This window comes from Nerophis ophidion, linkage group LG01 (assembly GCF_033978795.1).
Source record: "Nerophis ophidion isolate RoL-2023_Sa linkage group LG01, RoL_Noph_v1.0, whole genome shotgun sequence".
Taxonomy (NCBI): domain Eukaryota; kingdom Metazoa; phylum Chordata; class Actinopteri; order Syngnathiformes; family Syngnathidae; genus Nerophis; species Nerophis ophidion.
Genome location: NC_084611.1, coordinates 54,637,663 through 54,659,203, shown reverse-complemented (window position 1 = coordinate 54,659,203; position 21,541 = coordinate 54,637,663). Strand labels below are relative to the sequence as shown.

At 39.4% G+C, this 21,541-nt stretch overlaps 1 protein-coding gene across 2 annotated transcripts in view; it reads right to left on the bottom strand.

Moving 5' to 3' along the window:
- LOC133557244 (potassium voltage-gated channel subfamily KQT member 5-like) overlaps positions 1-21,541 on the bottom strand; it is a 210,463-nt gene that overhangs the window by 41,451 nt on the left and 147,471 nt on the right. For both annotated transcript variants that reach the window (XM_061907573.1, XM_061907581.1), the window contains exons 3-8: positions 18,140-18,266; positions 14,720-14,895; positions 12,457-12,582; positions 5,709-5,819; positions 2,395-2,490; positions 1,784-1,878 (exon numbers count right to left, since the gene is read on the bottom strand). In XM_061907573.1, coding sequence (XP_061763557.1) covers positions 1,784-1,878; positions 2,395-2,490; positions 5,709-5,819; positions 12,457-12,582; positions 14,720-14,895; positions 18,140-18,266 — 731 coding nt within the window. The remainder of the gene's footprint in view (positions 1-1,783; positions 1,879-2,394; positions 2,491-5,708; positions 5,820-12,456; positions 12,583-14,719; positions 14,896-18,139; positions 18,267-21,541) is intronic.

Below are 21,541 nucleotides of genomic sequence, written 5' to 3'. Positions count from 1 at the left end.
AATTTCCCAACTCATATGGAAACGGGGTTTGTGTGTATATATATATATATATATATATATATATATATATATATATATATATATATATATATATATATATATATATATATATATACATACATACTTATACATGTATATATCCATATAAATATATATATATATATATATATATATATATATATACATACTTATACATGTATATATGCATATATACATGTGTATATATACTATATATATATATGTATGTATACATGCATGTATATATAAATGTATACATACATATATACATACATATATATGTACATACTGTACATACTTATACATGTATATATCCATATATACATGTATATATCCGTAAAAAGTATGTATGTATATATGTTTGTATACAAACATGTATGTATATATATATATATATATATATATATATATATATGTATATATATATATATATATATTTACATGTATGTATATATACCTACAGTATACATGTATATATATGGATATATACGTGTATAAGTATGTACAGTCTGTACATGTAAATATATATATATATATATATATATATATATACATACATATATATGTACATACTGTACATACTTATACATGTATACATCCATATATACATGTATATATCCATATATATGTATGTATATATGTTTGTATACAAACATATATATATATTTACATGTATGTATATATACCTATAGTATATATGTATATATATATATATATATATATATATATATATATATATATTTACATGTATGTATATATACCTACAGTATATATATATATATATATATATATATATATATATATATATATATATATATATATATATATATATATATATATTAATATATATATATATATACAGTACAAGCCAAAAGTTTGGACACACCTTCTCATTCAATGCCTTTTCTTTATTTTCATGACTATTTACACTGTAGATTGTCACTGAAGGCATCAAAACTGTGAATGAACACATGAAAAGTTATGTACTTAACAAAAAAAAGGTGCAATAACTGAAAACATGTTTCATAGTCTAGTTTCTTCAAAATAGCCACCCTTTGCTCTGACTACTGCTTTGCACACTCTTGATATTCTCTCCATGAGCTTCAAGAAACGGTTTTCACTACGCAGGTGTCGTAGTTATGACGTCATCAGTGACAATCTACAATGTAAATAGTCATGAAAATGAAGAACAATTGGAATGAGAAGGCATGTCGAAACTTTTGGCCTGTACTATGTATAGCACCATGTAATGATATATACAGTATATACTAAATATTTGGAATATTTGTTTTTTCCTGAGCCTGTAATTTGTGCCAAAGGTGTTCTTCAAGTTTATTGATATGTAGTACATAACTTATTTTGCCATGTGACAAATATATATATTTTTTTAGTCTGAAGCTTGTATTGTAAACACATTTTGGTTAAAAAAAAATTGGATGCTTTACAACAAACAAAATTACACAAGTAACCCAGCAGGCAAAATACATGAACTGGTTGAATTAGGTCCTCGAGACAACATGCTTAATCAATGTTGGGTTCTGACCCTGAATTAACCGTAGAATTTTGGTCATATCCCAACTAACAACGTGGATGTCTAAGTTTACAAACTCAACTATTTTGCAGCGTTGTTTCAAAAGTCAGTTTTAAAGAACATGCACGTACAATCAACGTCGTATCAATGTCTAAAGCCTCCTGGGAAGATGCAGCAAACGACAGGTAAAATGAAATCAAAAGCAGGCACCATAGTTGCCATAGTTTTACCTACTTTGTGGGGCTGCAGGTATGCAAGGCCTTCAAGTGCGGCTTCCAGGTAGCGATGGAAACCGAGTGTTCGTCGGCCGCATAACTACGCCAAACACACTGCATGCAGAACGAACACAGCCACGGAGAGGAAAAGAGTACAAAAAGATCCGTAAATATGAAGACCATTTAAAACAAGGGTCAGAATACAGTAAATGTGGAAAAGGGACAAAATAGGAATAGATCGGAAGTTGCTATGGGGGAATAAGGGGAAGGGTAGGAAAAAGAAGAATACATGATGGGAGAAATAAAGGAGGGTGGGTGTAACAGTGGAAAAAGATGGCCAAGCAGAAGAAGTATGAAGTCTATGGAAAAAAATGCCAGTAGTGTTTCCCATAAATTATTTGTCATGAGAATACATCATACAAATACTTTGTACTCTGAAAATGGAGAGAATGGTAACTATCATATCTTTATGAAAACTACTGCAGTCCAAAGTCTACAGTGCATTTAAGTCACGTAAACAATGATGTCATCGTCCAAGTGCTCCTGCACCTCACTTGGTACTGTTTTGAGGAACTGCACCCTTCACCTTGGTCACATGCAATACGATCAAGTTGAAAGTTTGCACTTTACCTGGATGAGGTATGCCGCAGGGTTTCTCCTCTTCTCAAAGTGCTTCTGCCTGTGCTGCTCCTGGACCTTCAGAGCAAAACCTGAGCCCAGAATACCCTAGTGTAATAACAAAAAGGAATTAAAAAAAAAGGAATTTTATGAGTTTGTGCGAACAAAATCTAAAATATTACTGTAAAATCACATCATCTTTATAATTTAAACTAAATAAAACACTATATTGCCAAAAGTTTTTGGCCAACAATGACCAGAATCCGGTGTCCTAATCACAGGTGTATAAAATCAATCATTTAGGCATAGAGACTGTTTCTACAAACATTTGTGAAAGGATGGGCCGCGCTCAGTGATTTCCAGCGTGGAACTGTCATAGGATGCTACCTGTGCAACAAATCCAGTCGTGAAATGTCCTCACTCCTAAATATTCCAAAGTCAACTGTTGGCTTTATTATAAGAAAATGGAAGATTTTGGGAACAACAGCAACTCAGTCCCCAAGTGGTAGGCCACGTAAACTGAGGGGTTAGCGCATAGCAAAAAGAGGTCACCAACTTTCTGCACAGTCAGTTGCTACAGAGCTCCAAGTTTCATGTGACTTTCCAATCAGCCCACATACAGTACGCAGAGAGATTCATGGAATGGGTCTCCATGGCCGAGCAGCTGTATCTAAGCCATACATCACCAAGTCCAATGCAGTGGTGTAACGCACGTAGCGACTGGACTCTAGAGCAGGGGAGACCCCTTCTCTGGAGTGATGAATCAGGCTTTTCCATCTGGCAATCTGATGGATTTTGTCTGGGTTTGGAGGTTGCCAGGAGAACGGTACATTTCAGACTGCATTGTGCCGAGTGTGAAATTTGGTGGAGGAGGAATTATGGTGTGGGGTTGTTTTTCAGGGATTGGGCTTGGCCCCTTAGTTCCAGTGAAATGAACTACAGGATACTAAAACATTTTGGACAATTCCACGGTCCCAACCTTGTGGTAACAGTTTGGAGCGTGCCCCCTTTCTCTTCCAACAGGACCAATGCACAAAGCAAGGTCCATAAAGACATGGATGACCGAGTCTGGTGTGGATTAACTTGACTGGCCTGCACAGAGTCCTGACCTGACCCGATAGAACACCTTCGGGATGAATTAAAACGGAGCCTGAGAGCCATGCCTTCTCGACCGACATCAGTGTGTGACCTCACCAATGCGCTTTTCAGAAGAATGGTGGAAAATTCCTATAAACACACTCCGCAACCTTGTGGACAGCCTTCTTAAAAGTGTTGAAGCTGTAATAGCTGCAAAAGGTGGACCCGACATCATATTGAATCCTATGGGTTAGGAATGGGAACGCACTTCAAGATCATATGTGAGTCAATGCAGGTGGCCAAATACTTTTGGCAATATAGTGTAAATTGTCCTTCCTTTTAATATGTCACTGTGTCGATGAGCAAGAGCACCCTAAAATGTGAGGTTAATCTGGAATACAAACATTATCATTCTTCTCCGTTAGATTGAAGCTTAAGGTGTTTACTCAAAAGGTGGATTTCTCAGATTTTCCACCTGGTTGTTACAAAAAGCTAATGAACAATCAAAGACACCCTTTGACAGAATGTGACCCCATTAAAGAGGATGGATGTCATTTGGGTGACAGTTTGCTTGTCATGTTTTTTTAATGGTCTTCAAAAGAATAAGGCAAAATAAACCTATGATTTAATTGAATGTAACAAATTATATTTAATTGCATTGGCAAGTTGATATATAATCTCATGCCTCTTGACACAATGAGCAATTAATATGGGCAGGAAACAGATCTTAGAGGTAAAAAAATATGCTATGGTCACATGTGTCGTGTCTTCGCTTGTTGTGTTGTTGTTTGAAATGATGCTTAGTTTGCACATACAAAAAAATGTTTTCTTAAATAATTATATAGCACTCTGGTATCACACATCCCAAATAGTCAAAGAGCATTGAAAATGTGCCCGTCCCCATTATATTTCAGCCTTTAGGCCAGCCTCCTGAATATGTTGTATGTATGAATGTATGATACATGACAACCAAAGAAAGAATGTGGTGAACAACCCTGAATGGAATTTCTTGCTGGCGTCAAGGACAACAACCATGTCAAAATAGTTATCTAGTTAATAAACTAAACCAGGGGTCCTAAAACTTTTGGCCCACATTGGCTTAAAAAATTACAACAGGGTCAGGGCTATCTATTCATACTTATATATATATATATATATATATATATATATATATATATATATATATATATATATATATATATATATATATATATATATATATATATATATATATATATATATCGTGAGATTTTGAGCCAAAACCTCCTTCCATCAGTGAGAGATTTGAATGGTTGACCAAATACTTATTTTCCACCATAATTTATAATAAATTCTTTAAAATTCCTACAATGTGAATTCCTGGATTTTTTTTCACATTCTGTCTCTCACAGTTGAAGTGTACCTATGATGAAAATTACAGACCTCTGTCATCATTTTAAGTGGGAGAACTTGCACAATCGGTGGCTGACTAAATACTTTTTTGCCCCACTGTGTATATGCACGCACACACACGCACACGCACGCACGCACGCACGCACGCACGCACGCACGCACGCACGCACACACACACACACACACACACACACACACACACACACACACACACACTTATCTATCTACATACAGTACAGGCCTAAAGTTTGGACTTTGGACACACCTTCTCATTTCATGTGTTCATTCATAGTTTCTATGCCTTCAGTGAAAATCTACAATGTAAATTCATGAAAATAACAAAAACATATTGACATGAGAAGGCGTGTCCAAACGTTTGGCCTGTACTGTATATAAATTGTTATTATTATTTTGGGTTGTAATTTGGGGAACTATTCCTGTTTTTACCTTCTAACTTTTTAAGGGCAAAAATCGTTATGATTAGGTAAATGGGCATTGACCCCAATTCCATAAACAAAGTAAAAACTAACCCCATTATCCCCCACCATACAGTGCAGGAATACAATATATTTAGCAAAATAAAAATATGTAGAATGAGATTATTCTTCTTTACAATAAGTCTTCCTGTTACTATGTTTCATGGTTTTGAACGTGCTCCCATCAATTACTTACAAACATTTTGGGCCATAAAAATAAGAACATTTGACACTTATTACAATGTCAATTTCTTTGCCCTATCCACACTGAAACTGCAGTCTATATGTTTAATAAAATGTGTTTTTATACTGTAATATATGCTGATGTTTTTATAGTATTGTAATAATTAGGCAGTATTGCCCACACCTAATAGCACTTACTGCTGGCAAGGCAAAGAAAGAGATGCCTAGAAGTGCAAACCCTGCAGACAGCATCCGTCCTGTCCAAGTCTTTGGTGTCTTGTCCCCGTAGCCAATGGTTGTCAGGGTGATCTGTGGAAATAAAGTAAAATCCTCGATTTAAGGAACACATCTCTAATCCATGCATCCTTAGAAACAGAATGAAACACGAATGTTGTACAAGTTGAGGTGCTCATCCCTCGTCAGTTCTCCGGTTATGTATGAAAAGTGTCTAAAAATACAACCATGTATCATTAAGTGCCAGTTCAGCTAAATTTGTTGGTTTTCTGACAGGGGACTCATTTCTTCAGCATTGTCCCCACGTTTAAGTCAGGACTTTGGAAAGGCCATTCTAAAACGCTCATCTTAGCCTGATTTAGCCATTCCTTTACCGCTTTTGACCACAGAACTTTCCTGCAGACGGGGTTTCAGATGAACTAAAGCAAAAACAAAATGCAAGAAGGTATATGTGGAGAGGCGGGGCTGGCAGTCTGACGGCGAGGCAGGGCGTGGACGGCGAGTAGCGAGGCAAGCGGCGGTAGCGACGTCGCAATCCAGATCAGGTGCGTGGTTCGCGCACCTGGACACAATTAACAAATCTCCTCTCGCTCTATAGAAGGGCAGCATCAGAGGAGGGTGAGGAGGAAGGAATTGGATAGAGAACAACTGAGCAAGCAGCAACTCATGCAGCGCGGAAGAGAGCGAGAGCGAGAGGCAGACGACGCGAACGGCTGAAAAGCGGAACCGAGGAGAGAGCAGTGAGAGCGGCAGAGCTGAAAAGCAACCCGCAAAAGACTTTTCTTATTGAAAAATAAACAAGTCTACATCTGCTCACATAGTGTTTGTGCTTGGTGGTCCTGGGAACCCGCACGACGGCGAGAGTCCATCACAGTAAAGTGTTAGAATAATCATGTATATAAAATCACACAACTTTAGTATGCTTAAAGTCCGTTGCTATAGTTGTTAGCTATTGTGCTCAAGTTAGACTTTTGTATCTGTGCAAGGATGAAACTTCTTGTCTGAGAGGTGAGGTTATCTTTGTTTTAGCCCACTAACAGCCAAGGACTTCAAGGACCTCTACGCAGATAAGACGGCAGCACGCAGATGAAGCAGAGACGAGGCAAAATCACAAGGCACCAGCACTTTCCGTCACGTATTGTGCGTCCTGGACCTGCTTTGCATGATATATGTGACCACTCCTTTTAGAGGCGGCCTCCGTGATGTTGACTGGGGAACTCATGAATAAATAGATGGACGCAGGAGCTGAACCTTAGAGCGTAGGGCGAGACTGTGACTAAGTGTGCAGCTCCATGCGTTCTCCTCATGAGCTAAATTGAACTCTGTCTCTGCATGGTTCCTTGCTTCTTATCTGTTTATTAGATGTCATCAGTGTTTGAACCTGACAATAGTTAACCTTCTTCAAAGCCGTCGCTGTTTCTTAGAGTGATGTCTTGTGTCTAAAAAACAGCTCTTGCTGTTTCGGCAACCCGTATCGGTCCATGTATAAAATATATATATAAAATAAAGAATACACGCTATTTGTCTGCACACAATAATGTTTTAATAATAGTGTTGGGAGGATGTATGCTATTTGGAGACACGATTAAAGATTCTCGGGACACGCTACTGTCAGATACGAAACTCCCCGAGCAATTGCGACTTTAATCCCGCCATCGACCCCAGTGGTGCTCCCTGGAAATTGGACACGCTATTGGCGCCAGGCCACAGCACCTAGCCCCGGAAGTTATATACGATTTTTATTTTCTCTATTTAGTGTAGAATCATGTCTTCTAAAAGATGTAAACGGAATCGGAGACAAAAGGCAGCCCTGGCAACCCTCACTGGAAATGGGTCTGACTTACTGCCGGCAATGCGGACTAAACTCTGACACTGATCATTCAGGGAGCAAATCGCAACAATCAGGCGGTCCGATACAGCATATTCTCTGAGTGCTCTTCCCAGGACTTCGCAAGGGACACGGTTGAATGCTTTTTCCAAATCCACAAAACACCTGAGACCCGGTCATCGCTGGTGATGGCGCGAAACGACATCCAAGAAACGACTGTCCTTGCGGCCGACGAAAAGGGCGATTGGCACGGTGCTCTGTGAGTCTTTGTGGCGGTTGAATGCGGAGCAGGCGCTTTGTCGGCCGTCATGGAGGTAGTGATCCCGCTGGAGTTGATGTGTTGCTTGAAGCAGGACCAATGGAGGCGAGGCTGGACGTGGCACCTGGCCCAATAGAGGCAAGGCTGGAGGAAGCGTCAGCGGTAGACCGACAGGAAGCGGCACTGGAGGTGGCGTCGGCTGCAGACCCACAGTAAACCGCACCGAATGTGGCGTCAAACCCACTGGAGACAAAACTGGAGGGAAACCTCGGCGTAGGGATAGGCCGAGAAGCAAACACCAGCGAAACTTGGGTTTTGGAAAGCTTGGAAGCTGATAATGGTAATGGCTGATCTTGAGGAAGAAGGAATAAGCTTGCCCTGGGTTGGGACTGCACAAATCTGGCCTTCTTCCAGGAACTGTGCAGTCCAAAATGTTGGCTGCATGTTGCCGACTGGCATCTCTGCGAATTCACTTCTTTCTGGCTCAAGGATTTTGTCAATAACTCACATGGCTGCGGTAATTGGGAACCCAAGATGCATGAGACATAGGATGTGTAGTAAATCCAACAGCAACACCTACGGCTAACAGTATTATAAGGTAATCATCGAGCCCTGACTCGAGTGCGAGAAAGGTTTGATTGATTGATTGATTGATTGATTGATTGATTGATTGATTGATTGATTGATACTTTTATTAGTAGATTGCACAGTTCAGTACATATTCCGTACAATTGACCACTAAATGGTAACACCCGAGTAAGTTTTTCAACTTGTTTAAGTCGGGGTCCACGTAAATTAATTCAGGGTAATTCAGGCATTTATAAAAGCCTGATTAGCAAACACAACCAGGTTTGCCCATGCTGCCAATCAGCGACGAGTGAGGGGAAAACAGGCTCATGCGGAGATTCAGACAAGAAGTAGAACATTTAAAAAAATGCAGAGCTGATGTGAGATGTCACGCATTTCAGGCCTGGAATTGTGTCATTTTATGGGCCAGGCAACTTGGCTTTTGGTGTTGTAAACCGTTTGAGGTCACAAAGGTCAGGGCAAGGCCATCAAATGAAACACAGATATTAAGTTCACGGTCATAATCAATGCAGCTTAAAGGTTAAGGATGATTACATTTTTAATATGCAATACAATCAAATAAATAAATGAACCTGTATATGTCACAGAATCGTTTATTCCTCAATAACAACATTAATATGATCTTAATAAAAAACATCAGATTTTTCATGCTGGATGAAAAAAAGTAATTGAACAAGACGGTGCTCTGGCTTTTTCTGCCTTTGGGACTGCCCTTAACAATTGCTGTCCCAAACGAACATTATTAAATTAACTGTTCTACAGAGACAAATGCAGTATTCACAATTATTTAGCTCTGGTTTAAACAATCAACAACTATGAAAGCATCATTTCTAGGCGCAGTCCGGGCGTTGAGGGGATCTGGTTTGGTGGCTGCGGGATTAGGTCTCTGCTTTTTGCAGATGATGTGGTCCTGATGGCTTCATCTGGCCAAGATCTCCAGCTCTCACTGGATCGGTTCTCAGCCGAGTGTGAAGCGACTGGGATGGGAATCCGCACCTCCAAGTCCGAGTCCATGGTTCTCGCCCGGAAAACGGGGGAGTGCCATCTCCGGGTAGGGGAGGAGATCTTGCCCCAAGTGGAGGAGTTCAAGTACCTCGGAGACTTGTTCACGAGCGAGGGAAGAGTGGATAGTGAGATCGACAGGCGGATTGGTGCGGCGTCTTCAGTAATGCGGACGCTGTATCGATCCGTTGTGGTGAAGAAGGAGCTGAGCTGGAAGGCAAAGATCTCAATTTACCGGTCGATCTACGTTCCCATCCTCACTTATGGTCATGAGCTTTGGGTTTTGACCGAAAGGACAAGGTCACGGGTACAAGCGGCCGAAATGAGCTTCCTCCGCCGGATGGCGGGGCTCTCCCTTAGAGATAGGGTGAGAAGCTCTGTCATCCGGGAGGAGTTCAAAGTAAAGCTACTGCTCCCCCACATGGACAGGAGCCAGATGAGGTGGTTCGGGCATCTGCTCAGGATGCCACGCGAAGACCCAGGACACCTTGGAAAGACTATCTCTCCCTGCTGACCTGGGAACGCCTCGGGATCCCCCGGGAAGAGCTGGACGAAGTGGCTGGGGAGAGGCAAGTCTGGGCTTCCCTGCTTAGGCTGCTGCTCCCGCGACCCGACCCTGGATAAGCGGAAGAAGATGTGTGGATGGATGGAAGCATCTTTTTTTTTTAGATTTTTCTTGGCCAGAACAATGCAGATATACAAGCTCACAATGTTACGTTGGGCCCTACTACACACTTGTACACCTGCTATTTTTGAAAATAATATATTGTTAGAGGACATTCATGTGATCTTATTGACATCTAGTGCCCAGTCAGTATATTCATCCATCTTCTTCAACTCATTTCCATAGGTGAGGATATTAATGCAGATTGACAGGTAAATTAAAAGCTTTGCATTCTGGCTCAGCTCCTTTATCACCATGGAGGGTCCGCATCACTGCAGAAGCCACACCTATCCGCCTGTCTATCTCACGATCCACTCTTCCCTCAATCGTGATTAAGAACCTAAGGTACGTGAACTCCTCCACTTGGGGAAGGGTCTCCTCCCCAACCCGGCGATCACTCCACCCTTTTTCGGGCGAGAACCATGGATTTAGACTTGGAAGTGCTTATTTTCATCCCAGTTGCTTCACACTCAGTTGCGAAACAACCCAGTGAGAGCTGAAGATCCTGGCCAGATTAAACCAGCAGGACCGCATCATCTGCAAAAAGCAGAGCTCTAATCCTGCAGCCACGAAACCGGATCCCCTCAACGCCCTGACTGCAACTAGAAATTATGTCCATTAATCAGGCAGACCGATATAGCATACTCTTCGACGGCCATAAGTTTTTGCTGTCGTCCAGCATTCTGTTTCTGTTTACTTTGTAGCCATTTCAGTTTTACTTATGTTTTGCATTGCCATTGCCTTTCCCTTTCCCTTGTGTCCCTTTTGTTCATTTTTGGTTTAAGGATTACATACCTTTTCAATTGCACGCTGTCTCCCGCTTTGGTCTGCATATCGGGATCATAGCAAACCATCGTCGTCCCACCCGACGCATTGCAACTTTTACAAAGCAATTACCTACCTGCTGCCACCTACTGACATGGAGTATTTGTTAGAATAATTATGTGTAAGTTATCACACAACTCTTATGCTTAAAGGCCGTTGATAGTTATTATCAATTGGGCTGAAGTTGTAATTTTCTATCCGTGCAAAGGGAAAACTTGAAATCTTGGATTGCAGTCGTCTCTTATCAGTGTTTGTGTCCAGAACATCGAGTACCGTGACGCAGACAAAGCAGAGAAGTTACGATGTGGTCGCATCGTGAATTCGCGAGGAGTGTCACCTCTTGATGCCAAAAGACTCGAAGCAAGCAGGATGAAGGTAGGAACAGGTTTTAATAAAAAAACACAAAGTAACACTTGACAAAACGGTAAAATATAGACGTGCCATAGCACGGGAAGCTAAATGCTACTGTTAGCAAAAGGCAGAGTTCAGAGTCCAAAGCAGCGCGAGCCAAGCGCGCGGAGGCTAAGCTAAACTTAGCGAGGAACAAACAAAAGGGCAAGAGGATACACAACGTAACTGTTGCATTGAGCAAGCAAAACGTCCAGGCAAAACAAAGGTAGCAGGCGGGCTTAAATACAAAATCATAATTACATACCCGTGTGCGCCTGGCGCCGGTGAAGGTGAAACAGATGATGAAAACCATGGTGACGAATGTAAACAAGGAAATGCACAAGCAACGGGATGGGCAGAGTCCAAAACGTGTTCAAAACAGACACAAAAGCAAACAACAAACGATCCATGTAGTGGATTGTAACAGACAGGGCAATATCACGAGTGTCAGCACATTTGCATTTCTGAATAATCATATGTTGTGTCTAACTGGGGCTGCTGAAATTACCTCTCTTCCTTCAGAAGCGACCTCAGTGATGTAACCAGGGACCTCCCAAATAAATAGAGGAGCACATGGGATTGGACCTTAGAGCGTGGTGGGAGATTGTGAAGTGAAGTGAATTATATCTATAGAGCACTTTTTCTCTAGTGACTCAAAGCGCTTTACATAGTGAAACCCAATATCTAAGTTACATTTAAACCAGTGTAGGTGGCACTGGGAGCAGGTGGGTAAAGTATCTTGCTCAAGGACACAACGGCAGTGACTAAGATGGCAGAAGCGGGGATCAAACTTGGAACCCTCAAGTTGCTGGCACGGCCACTCTACCAACCGAGCTATACCGCCCCTTCTGCAGACTGTAACTGAATGTGCAGCCCCAAATGTCTCTCATTGAGCCAAATTGAACTCTGTCTCTGCAAGATTCCTTGCTTTCTGTCTGTTTAATAGATGTCATCAGTGTTTGAACCTGACAGTAATACGAGTTTTACTGACATGAAAATCGCACCAATGTGTGTCTGTATGCACCCACGGCCAAACACAGGGGCAATGAGAGCCATGGATGTTGTGGCTGCTGTGAAAATTCCTGCCCTGCCCACAATTACCATCTTTGTAGAGAATCCGGCGAACGGTCACAACAGTTACTTCTCCGAAACTCACCGTGCCCCACCACAGGGCGTCCGCATACGTGGCAAACTCCTTGTTGAACTTATTCTCCACCAGGTAGACGAGGAATGAAGAAAATATGAGGACCAAGAAGCCAATGTACCAGGCGGTGACAAGTTCCTGTAGACAGAGACAGTTTTAATTCACAATCGTTCGGCACCAATCAGATGACATGTTTCATATATTGTATTACACAAATTGTAATCCCCCAGCTCTATAATCACTCGCCATACAGCAAGAAATTATATCTGTCTATAACCTGAACGCTTCCATGTTAGCGACCTCTCTTTGTTTATAATGTGTATTTTTTGTTGGATCTACTCTCTATTTTATGCTGCTCTTTTTTTATAGGGTACATGAGAAAATAGTCAATTGCATACTTTAGTATAAATCTTAAATCAGGGGTTAAATGTACGACCCATTTTTATCTAAGTTCACCAAGTATAAAAATGAGCCAACATTTTTTAATGAAGGAAACTGCTGTTCCAAATGTGTCCACTAGATGTAACCATAGCAATTCTTTGTAATCTTTGTAGCTGAAGCTACATATGTAAAACCAAAATAAACCACATGATGTTAGTGCACCAGTCGATCAAACTACATAAATAACATCCTGTTATTTGATTTTGTTATCATTTTTTTTTAATCTTAATAGATTGAAAATTAATGAACATTATCACATCATTTATTCAGAAAGTATAAATAAGGAATGATAAAGATAGAATACTATTAACCCCAACCTGTAAGTGTCAAAAAACAACAACATTCATTTTTAAACAAAGAAAACTATCTGATGTTGTCTTTATTTTTAAGTTATTGTGCGCTGATTTTACTAGGGAGTACATTTTTCTCCATATGGCCCCCGATCTTAAATGAGTTTGACATCCCTGTCTTAAATGGTAATCTTGTACAGCAATTTTTTTTTACCTGCAATGCACTCAAAGCACTTCACACTATTTCCACATTCACCCATTCACACACTCCATGCAAGGCCCTAACCACGAGCAAGGGTGAAGTGTCTTGCCCAAGGACACGACTGGGGTGGTGGAAGTCGGGGATCGGAACCAGGAACCTTGAGCCATGCCGTCCTCGTTAACCCCAGATGTTTACCTTATTCCAATAAACATCTGTTCAGTATTTCAAAATAAAAGTATTTGATTGTAAGATATTAAAAGCCACAAAATGCAACGGGTCTATCATACCCACAAACGCTGGCTGTGTAACAACAATATGAACGTTGCACCGGAAATTTCTCTGCCAGTTTCTGCATTCCACAGGGATTCTTCTTTTGTGTTTCTCCACCTGCGGTTCCCACACAAGGTTGCAACATTGTTTGTCAACACTGCCTGCTCTCATTTTCTCACACATTTCACCCTCTGATGTTCTGTGTACCTACACTTTGTCCTCCTCCTGTCTAGGCCTGCTGTGTGGGTGTGTGTGTGTGTGTGTGTGTGTGTGTGTGTGTGTGTGTGTGTGTGTGTGTGTGTGTGTGTGTGTGTGTGTGTGTGTGTGTGGTACACAGAACTTCAATTTCTACACTTCTAATAGCCCCGGGTCCAGTGGACCCGGACATCTTACTGTATATATCTTATAGGGTGTATGGTGTGTGGTCATTAAATATGTGAATGGAGATGTTGACATGCGGAGTAAGCACTCGCCATTCTCTAGCAGGTGACTTTTCAAATGATGCTACATATTATCAGTAATGCTACTTTTTGTAGCAACGCTTTTGCCGCATACTTGACATATTACAGTTGTCTGTTCAACATCTCCGCGTGAAGCCAAACCACCGTCAGACGATGGACCTGTCGGACAGTTTTTCTTGGGAATTAATTCTTCCTTCATTTGTTACCAGATTCACGCCTTCTTTCTCTCGTATTACCACTCGTACCCATGCGAAAATCACCCATGCCGCTACCTCTCTGCTCTGCGAGGGCGTATACGTATGTGACTTATGTAGGAAGGTGCGCTTGTTTTATGTCTCTGTGAGAAGGAGTGACAAGAAAGAGTGAGAAGAGCCTGTAGTGTAACGCCCGCAGCTAAAAGGAACTGCGTGAGAACGTATACTTGAAAATCAGGATATAGTCATTTTCTATATCACAGACAAACCCGCGATATATCGATTATATCGATATATCGCCCAGCCCTACGTGGAACAGAACCTGTTCGTAACTCAATGACCACCTGTATATGTTGAGTGTAAATTGAGGGATTATAATCAGTATAATAAAGTACATTAAAAAATAAATACATTTACCTTGCTATGTGCATATACCACAGACCCAAGCAGCTTCCATGTGCCTCCTCTCCGGTCCATCCGCACCATGCGTAAGATCTGCAGAAATCGAAGGCTACGGAGGACTGAAGTCGCAAAGATGTTGCCCTGGCTGCCTGCCGACACCACCGCCACTGAAGCAATCAGCACTATGATGTCTAAAAGGGTACATGAGAAAACATTTTGGTTTTTTTTAAAACAGTACAACACCATAAGCTATATTTTAAAACTGGGGAAAATCATAATAGCATCATACAGCATATAGTTTTAGTAATTATTTCTGAAAAAAAATCATACATCTGTCCGTGCCTTATATATATATATATATATATATATATATATATATATATATATATATATATATATATATATATATATATATATATATATATATATATATATATATATATATATATATATATATATATATATATATATATATATATATATATATATATATATATATATATATATATATTTTTTTTTTTTGGTATTTTTATTTATCTATTTATTAACATGCACACGCATACACAAGTCTCCAAAATTTTAACCGCAATGTGGCTACAATAAGAAAAACAAAGGAAAATATAAAAAGTGGTACTGTTTTTATAGTATATATATATATATATATATATATATATATATATATACATATATATATATATATATATATATATATATATATATATATATATATATATATATATATATATATATATATATACACACAAACTCTGTTTCCATATGAGTTGGGAATGTAAATGTAGATGTAAATATAAACGGAATACAATGCTACAAAGACAACATATTTGATGTTCAAACTGATAAACATTTTTTTTTGTGCAAATAATCATTAACTTTAGAATTGCAAATCATTGTATTCCCTTTATATTTATATCTAACACAATTTCCAAACTCATATGGAAACGGGGTTTGTAATTAGATGACTATAGCAACTAATTAGATAACCATAGTAACTAGTATATCATCCATAAGCGCGAATTCCAACCATTGAAATACTTTGTGTAGTTCAAGACTTACAGTTGTTAAAAAACATCACTGCACATCATAATGGCAGTTACACTTTCCATCTTAAAGATCTAAAAAAATTATTTGGGAATGTCCGGTTTTCCAAGAAGCCGCGGATACATGTCTTAATATTGGAAAAAATACAAAGCCATTGATGCGAGCTCATTACGCAAATGCATTTTTGTCTTATGAGCTTCGACCGCATCTCTCAGTGACAGCCACATACTCTGCTCGGTCGCATGCGATGGAATTTTTGCTCACGACTCCACATTTTGATGCTGCCGTCCTGTACTGGGAGGAAAAGGACTGAACGACGCAGCAGGCATAAAAAGGAGGGGTTAGGGGGCAGGAGTCGGCAACCCAAAATGTTGAAAAACCCATATCAATTACAAAAAAGTAATCTGTCAGGAGCAACAAAAAAACTAAAAGACTTACAAACCCTGTTTCCATATGAGTTGGGAAATTGTATTAGGTGTAAATATAAACGGAATACATTGACTTGCAAATCCTTTTCAACCCATATTCAATTGATTGCACTACAAAGACAAGATATTTGATGTTCAAACTTATTTTTTTTTTTTGCAAATAATTGTGACGGTTAGCTGGCATTATGGTGCGGGTTCGTTCTCTCAAGGATGCAGTCGGATAGGACACAGCGTGAAGGTAAGAAATGATGATTTATATATACTCTAAAAAACCGACTAGGAAAAGAAAAACTTGCACAAGGCACTAAAGGCAAAACAAAAAGAACTACCATGGGAGCTAGAAAGAACTAAAAGTGCTAGCATGTGAGCTAGGGAACAAACAAAGGAAGCATAGCGCGGAAGCTAATGCGTAACTAAGGCAAAAGAACAAAACAGGAAGTGCCACCAGGAACTAAAGAAGTCAAAATCCAACAGAATACAATACAAAAACGGAACAAAACCAGAATATGACATGATCCGAGCAGCGGATCATGACAATAATTATTGACTTAGAATTTCATGGCTACAACACATGCCAAAGTAGTTGGGAAAGGGCATGTTCACCACTGTGTTACATCACCTTTTCTTTTAACAACACTCAATAAACGTTTAGGAACCGAGGAAACTAATTGTTGAAGCTTTGAAAGTGCAATTCTTTCCCATTCTTGTTTTATGTAGAGCTTCAGTCGTCAACAGTCCGGGGTCTCCGCTGTCGTATTTTGCACTTCATAATGCGCCACACATTTTCCATGGGAGACAGGTCTGGACTGCAGGCGAGCCAGGAAAGTACCCGCACTCTTTTTTTACGAAGCTACGCTGTTGTAACACGTGCTGAATGTGGCTTGGCAAATAAGTGTTTGATGAGCATTCCTCAACTTTATCAGTATTTATTGCCACCTTTCCCAACTTCTTTGTTATGTGTTGCTGGCATCAAATTCTAAAGTTAATGATTATTTGCAAAAAAAAAAATGTTTATCAGTTTGAACATCAAATATGTTGTCTTTGTAGCATATTCGACTGAATATGGGTTTAAAATGATTTTTCAAATCATTGTATTCAGTTTATTTTTACATCTAACACAATTTCCCAACTCATATGGAAACGGGGTTTGTATATAAGTGTTATAATGAAGGCAACACATGATGTAAGTAGCTAATTAGCTATGTTAGCCTATTATCAAAATGACTATGTGTCGCGGGCTGATGCAAATCTTCGTTGACAGAAATGTTGAAATATAATATTTATTCCACACATTTTTACAACATTGGGAAACATTAGTAAGACTACTCAGAGGGTGAGATAACTCCTGGAATATAGTACAGATGTTTAGTATAAAGTGCAGGCTATCACAATCTTTGCAAGCTGGGCAACGTTTGCTGTGGTCTGGAACAACACGGCACAATAACAACTATAAGAAATGCAGCCAGTATTACACACAGATAATGTGTCATGAAACATGGAAAAATAAACTAAATACCCAGAGGATGTAAGTAAATAAAATAAAATATACCCACAAACGAGGCATAATGTTGCAATATGTATATGCAGCTTGCTGAAATAGCATTTTAGCATCGATTAGCTCGCAGGCATGCAGTGACAAAATATGCCTGATTAGCACTCCAACTAGTCAATGACGTCAACAAAGCTCACCATTGTTCCTTCACGCACAGTATAAAACGTTTGGTGGACAAAATGAGACTGCGAAGGAGTGGCATGAAACACGTCTTTCTCTGGCGGCGGCAGAGAAAGTTGTACATGTAGACAAACAGTCCACACAACTGTGAGTTCAAGGGCCGCTGAAGTTAGGAGGACAAAACGGCGCTCGCAAAACGGGTTAGCAGAAGAAACTGACTGACTGAGTATTTGTATTATTGAGAGGAATGGAGTAGAGCGTGCATTAATAACTCACCAATGACGCAGAAAGGTTTTCTGACGAACCGGAGTCGCCCCTGCCATCCTCGGTAGCGACAGCAGCATCCTGCTGACCAGATGCGGATGATGTACTCCAACCCAAACACCACGATCATGACAAACTCCTGCAAGAAGTTTGATAAATAGTGCGTTATTAGTCTGAGCTGAAGAATACTGCTTCCAGTACATGCACATGTACAGTATATAAACAAATATTACATACATATTAGAGGTGTCCGATAATGGCTTTTTTGCCGATATTGTCCAACTCTTAATTACCGATTTCGATATCAACCGGATACCGATATATAAAGTCGTGGAATAACACTTTATTATGCCTCATTTTGTTGTTTCTCCAGCATTGTCCACACGTTTAAGTCACGACTTTGGGAAGGCCATTCTAAAGCCTTTACTGTAGCCTGATATAGCCATTCCTTTACCACTTTTGACGTGTGTTTGGGGTCATTGTTGAAACTCAAGACAGCCATGACAATATGTTCTTTAAAAGTGTGGTACGGGGGTTTCGGTTTGGTTCGGAGGTGTACCGAACGAATTTCCAAACGGACATATAAAGTAGCGTACCGCACGTTGTGTAAACAATGAGGCACAACACACAGCATGCTAGCAGCGACCGGGCTATGATAGACTGACCATCCGTCCTTGTTTCACCGGATATGTCCTCTTTTGTGGGGCTGTGCGGGTGGAGTTTCTTAAATGCTTCAAATGTCCGGCTTTTTAAGTTAGGGTTGCATGTACTTTCAATGTACGTTCGGGGTTAAGAAGGGGTGTTTATCTAAAAACAAAACGCAGCAGCAATCGTGAGGAGGGGGCAGAGACAGAGAGAGCGTGAGAGTTTTGATAAACGCACATGCGTCGCCAGGCTCTGCTTTTTACCCATAGATTTATCAGATTTTATTTTTTATTATCTATAGCAGGGGTGTCAAAAGTGTGCCCCGGAGGCCATTTGCTAATGTTTTAAACACCCACAGCACATTCTTAAAATACTATTAAAATAAACAAAAACATAACAAAAGTGAAATAAAAAAGTTTAAAAGTTAAATGTAATTTATAAAAAGTTGCAATGTTGACTAATCACAATAAATGATTCCCGGGCGCGGCACCGCTGCTGACCACTGCTCCCCTCACCTCCCAGGGGGTGATCAAGGGTGATGGGTCAAATGAAGAGAATAATTTCGCCACATCTGGTATGTGTGTGACAATCATTGGTACTTTAACTTTAACTTTAATAAAACAAAGCTGTTTTTTTTTATTTCAAACTGTCATTGCTCAAAACATAATATTGAATCGAAATCAATGTTATTATGAACTATTGACCTATCCATGTTTCCCATTACTTCACATCAAATATTCCACTAAGAAAAATATTGAAGATTTTGCAAATTTGGTAAATGAATAACTAAAAAAAATATATTTTGTTGTTTTCTTACTGTACCGAAAATTAACCGAATCGTGACCTCTAAACTGAGGTACGTACCGAACCTAAATTGTTGTGTACCGATACACCCCTAATATATATATATATATATATATATATATATATATATATATATATATATATATATATATATATATATATATATATATATATATATATAGTCAGGGTTACTGTGGTTTATCCGTTATACAGTGCTCAATACAGGGGTAGAGCGGAATATACGTTAGGTCAGGGAAAAAAAAACACAGAGGCTATTTCATGCCGACAAGCCTGTTTCGCAGGTTGCCCTGCTCTTCAGGGGATTTTTATAAAATATATACCACTTGATTTTATAAAATCCCCTGAAGAAAAGAGAAACCAGCAAAAACAGGCTTGTAGGGATGAAATAGTCTCTTGTCCTGACCAAACTTATACAGTATATGAATATGTAGAGATACGTATACATTATTTTGTGTATATACACATAGAATGTATATATGTATTTATACATACGGTAAGTGTATGTATATATATATATATATACATATATATATATATATATATACATATATATATATATATATATGTATATATGTATATATACAAATATATATTTCCACACGCACACACACACACACACACACGCACACATGCACACGCACACACACACACACACACACACACACACACACACACACACACACACACACACACACACAACAGACTTTTGCTCAAGAAAGATGTTTATTGTTATTCTGTTAAGCAGAAAATATATACAGTCATGGTCAAACGTTGACATACACTTGTAAAGAACATAATGTCATGGCTGTCTTGAGTTTCCAATAATTTCTGCAACTCTTATTTATTTGTGATAGAGTGATTGGAGCACATACTTGTTGGTCACAAAAAATATTCATGAAGTTTGGTTCTTTTATGACTTTATTATGGGTCTACTGAAAATGTGAGCAAATCTGCTGGGTCAAAAGTATACATGGCTTCGAAGACAAGGACAGGTGAGTGGATGGCCCAGGTGAGCCTTGTTATCTAACCACCTGTCGACTTTATTTGTCTAGTCTTTATTTGAAGGGACAATGCACAGAAACATCAAGCTCAAAGACGGATATGTTCTGTACCAGATTATAGCTAAATGGCTAAGTTCCATCTGCAGTCCCTGGCTACTTAAATTAAAGGGACACAAAAATCACGCAATAAAATTGTGACAATAAAATTATGACAATAAAATCCTGTAATCAAATTAAGAAAAGTCATAAAATGCCCTTCCATGGACACATACTGTCAGTGTCAAATACCATGAGACATTATATAGACACAGAAAGAGAGAATAGAAGACAAACCAGTGATTGCTTTTCTCGTACGAGGAGAGTGATCTGGAGAAAGTTTGTCAGTCACAGGCTCCAACTCACTATGAAACCTTTCTCACACTCCCCTCGCCTTTTAATTCATTTGGGAGGCCCTGCATTACATACACACACACACACACACACACAGCTGTACTAAGGGAGAAGGGGTATTCACAGCTGTTTTGGAAACATAACACCTATGTTGAGAACATAACACATGCAAATACAATAGATACAGTAACTTCCTGTGTTGCTCTGTCTCATCTGCAAACTCGTCTTTGAGGTTGGCAGGTCAACATAAGTTCAATCTAAAGCCAAGTTTTGTTTCTCTTCAGATTGTCTAACACAATGCATAAGCAAACAATCATATTTGAATAAAAATTACATAACTTATTTGCAATTAATCCAACACATACTTAATATACAATACAACCACACATCATTTACATCATCACACATCTATTAGCAGAAGTCGGTACGAGACACGGAGTTAGAGGTGGAGTGGGAGCCAGAGAGAGAGAGAGACGGACTGAGGAAAAAGTTGTACCCTGAAATCCGGGCTCTCGCGGCAGTGTGTGGTGGTCCGCAGAACCCACTAGAGAGC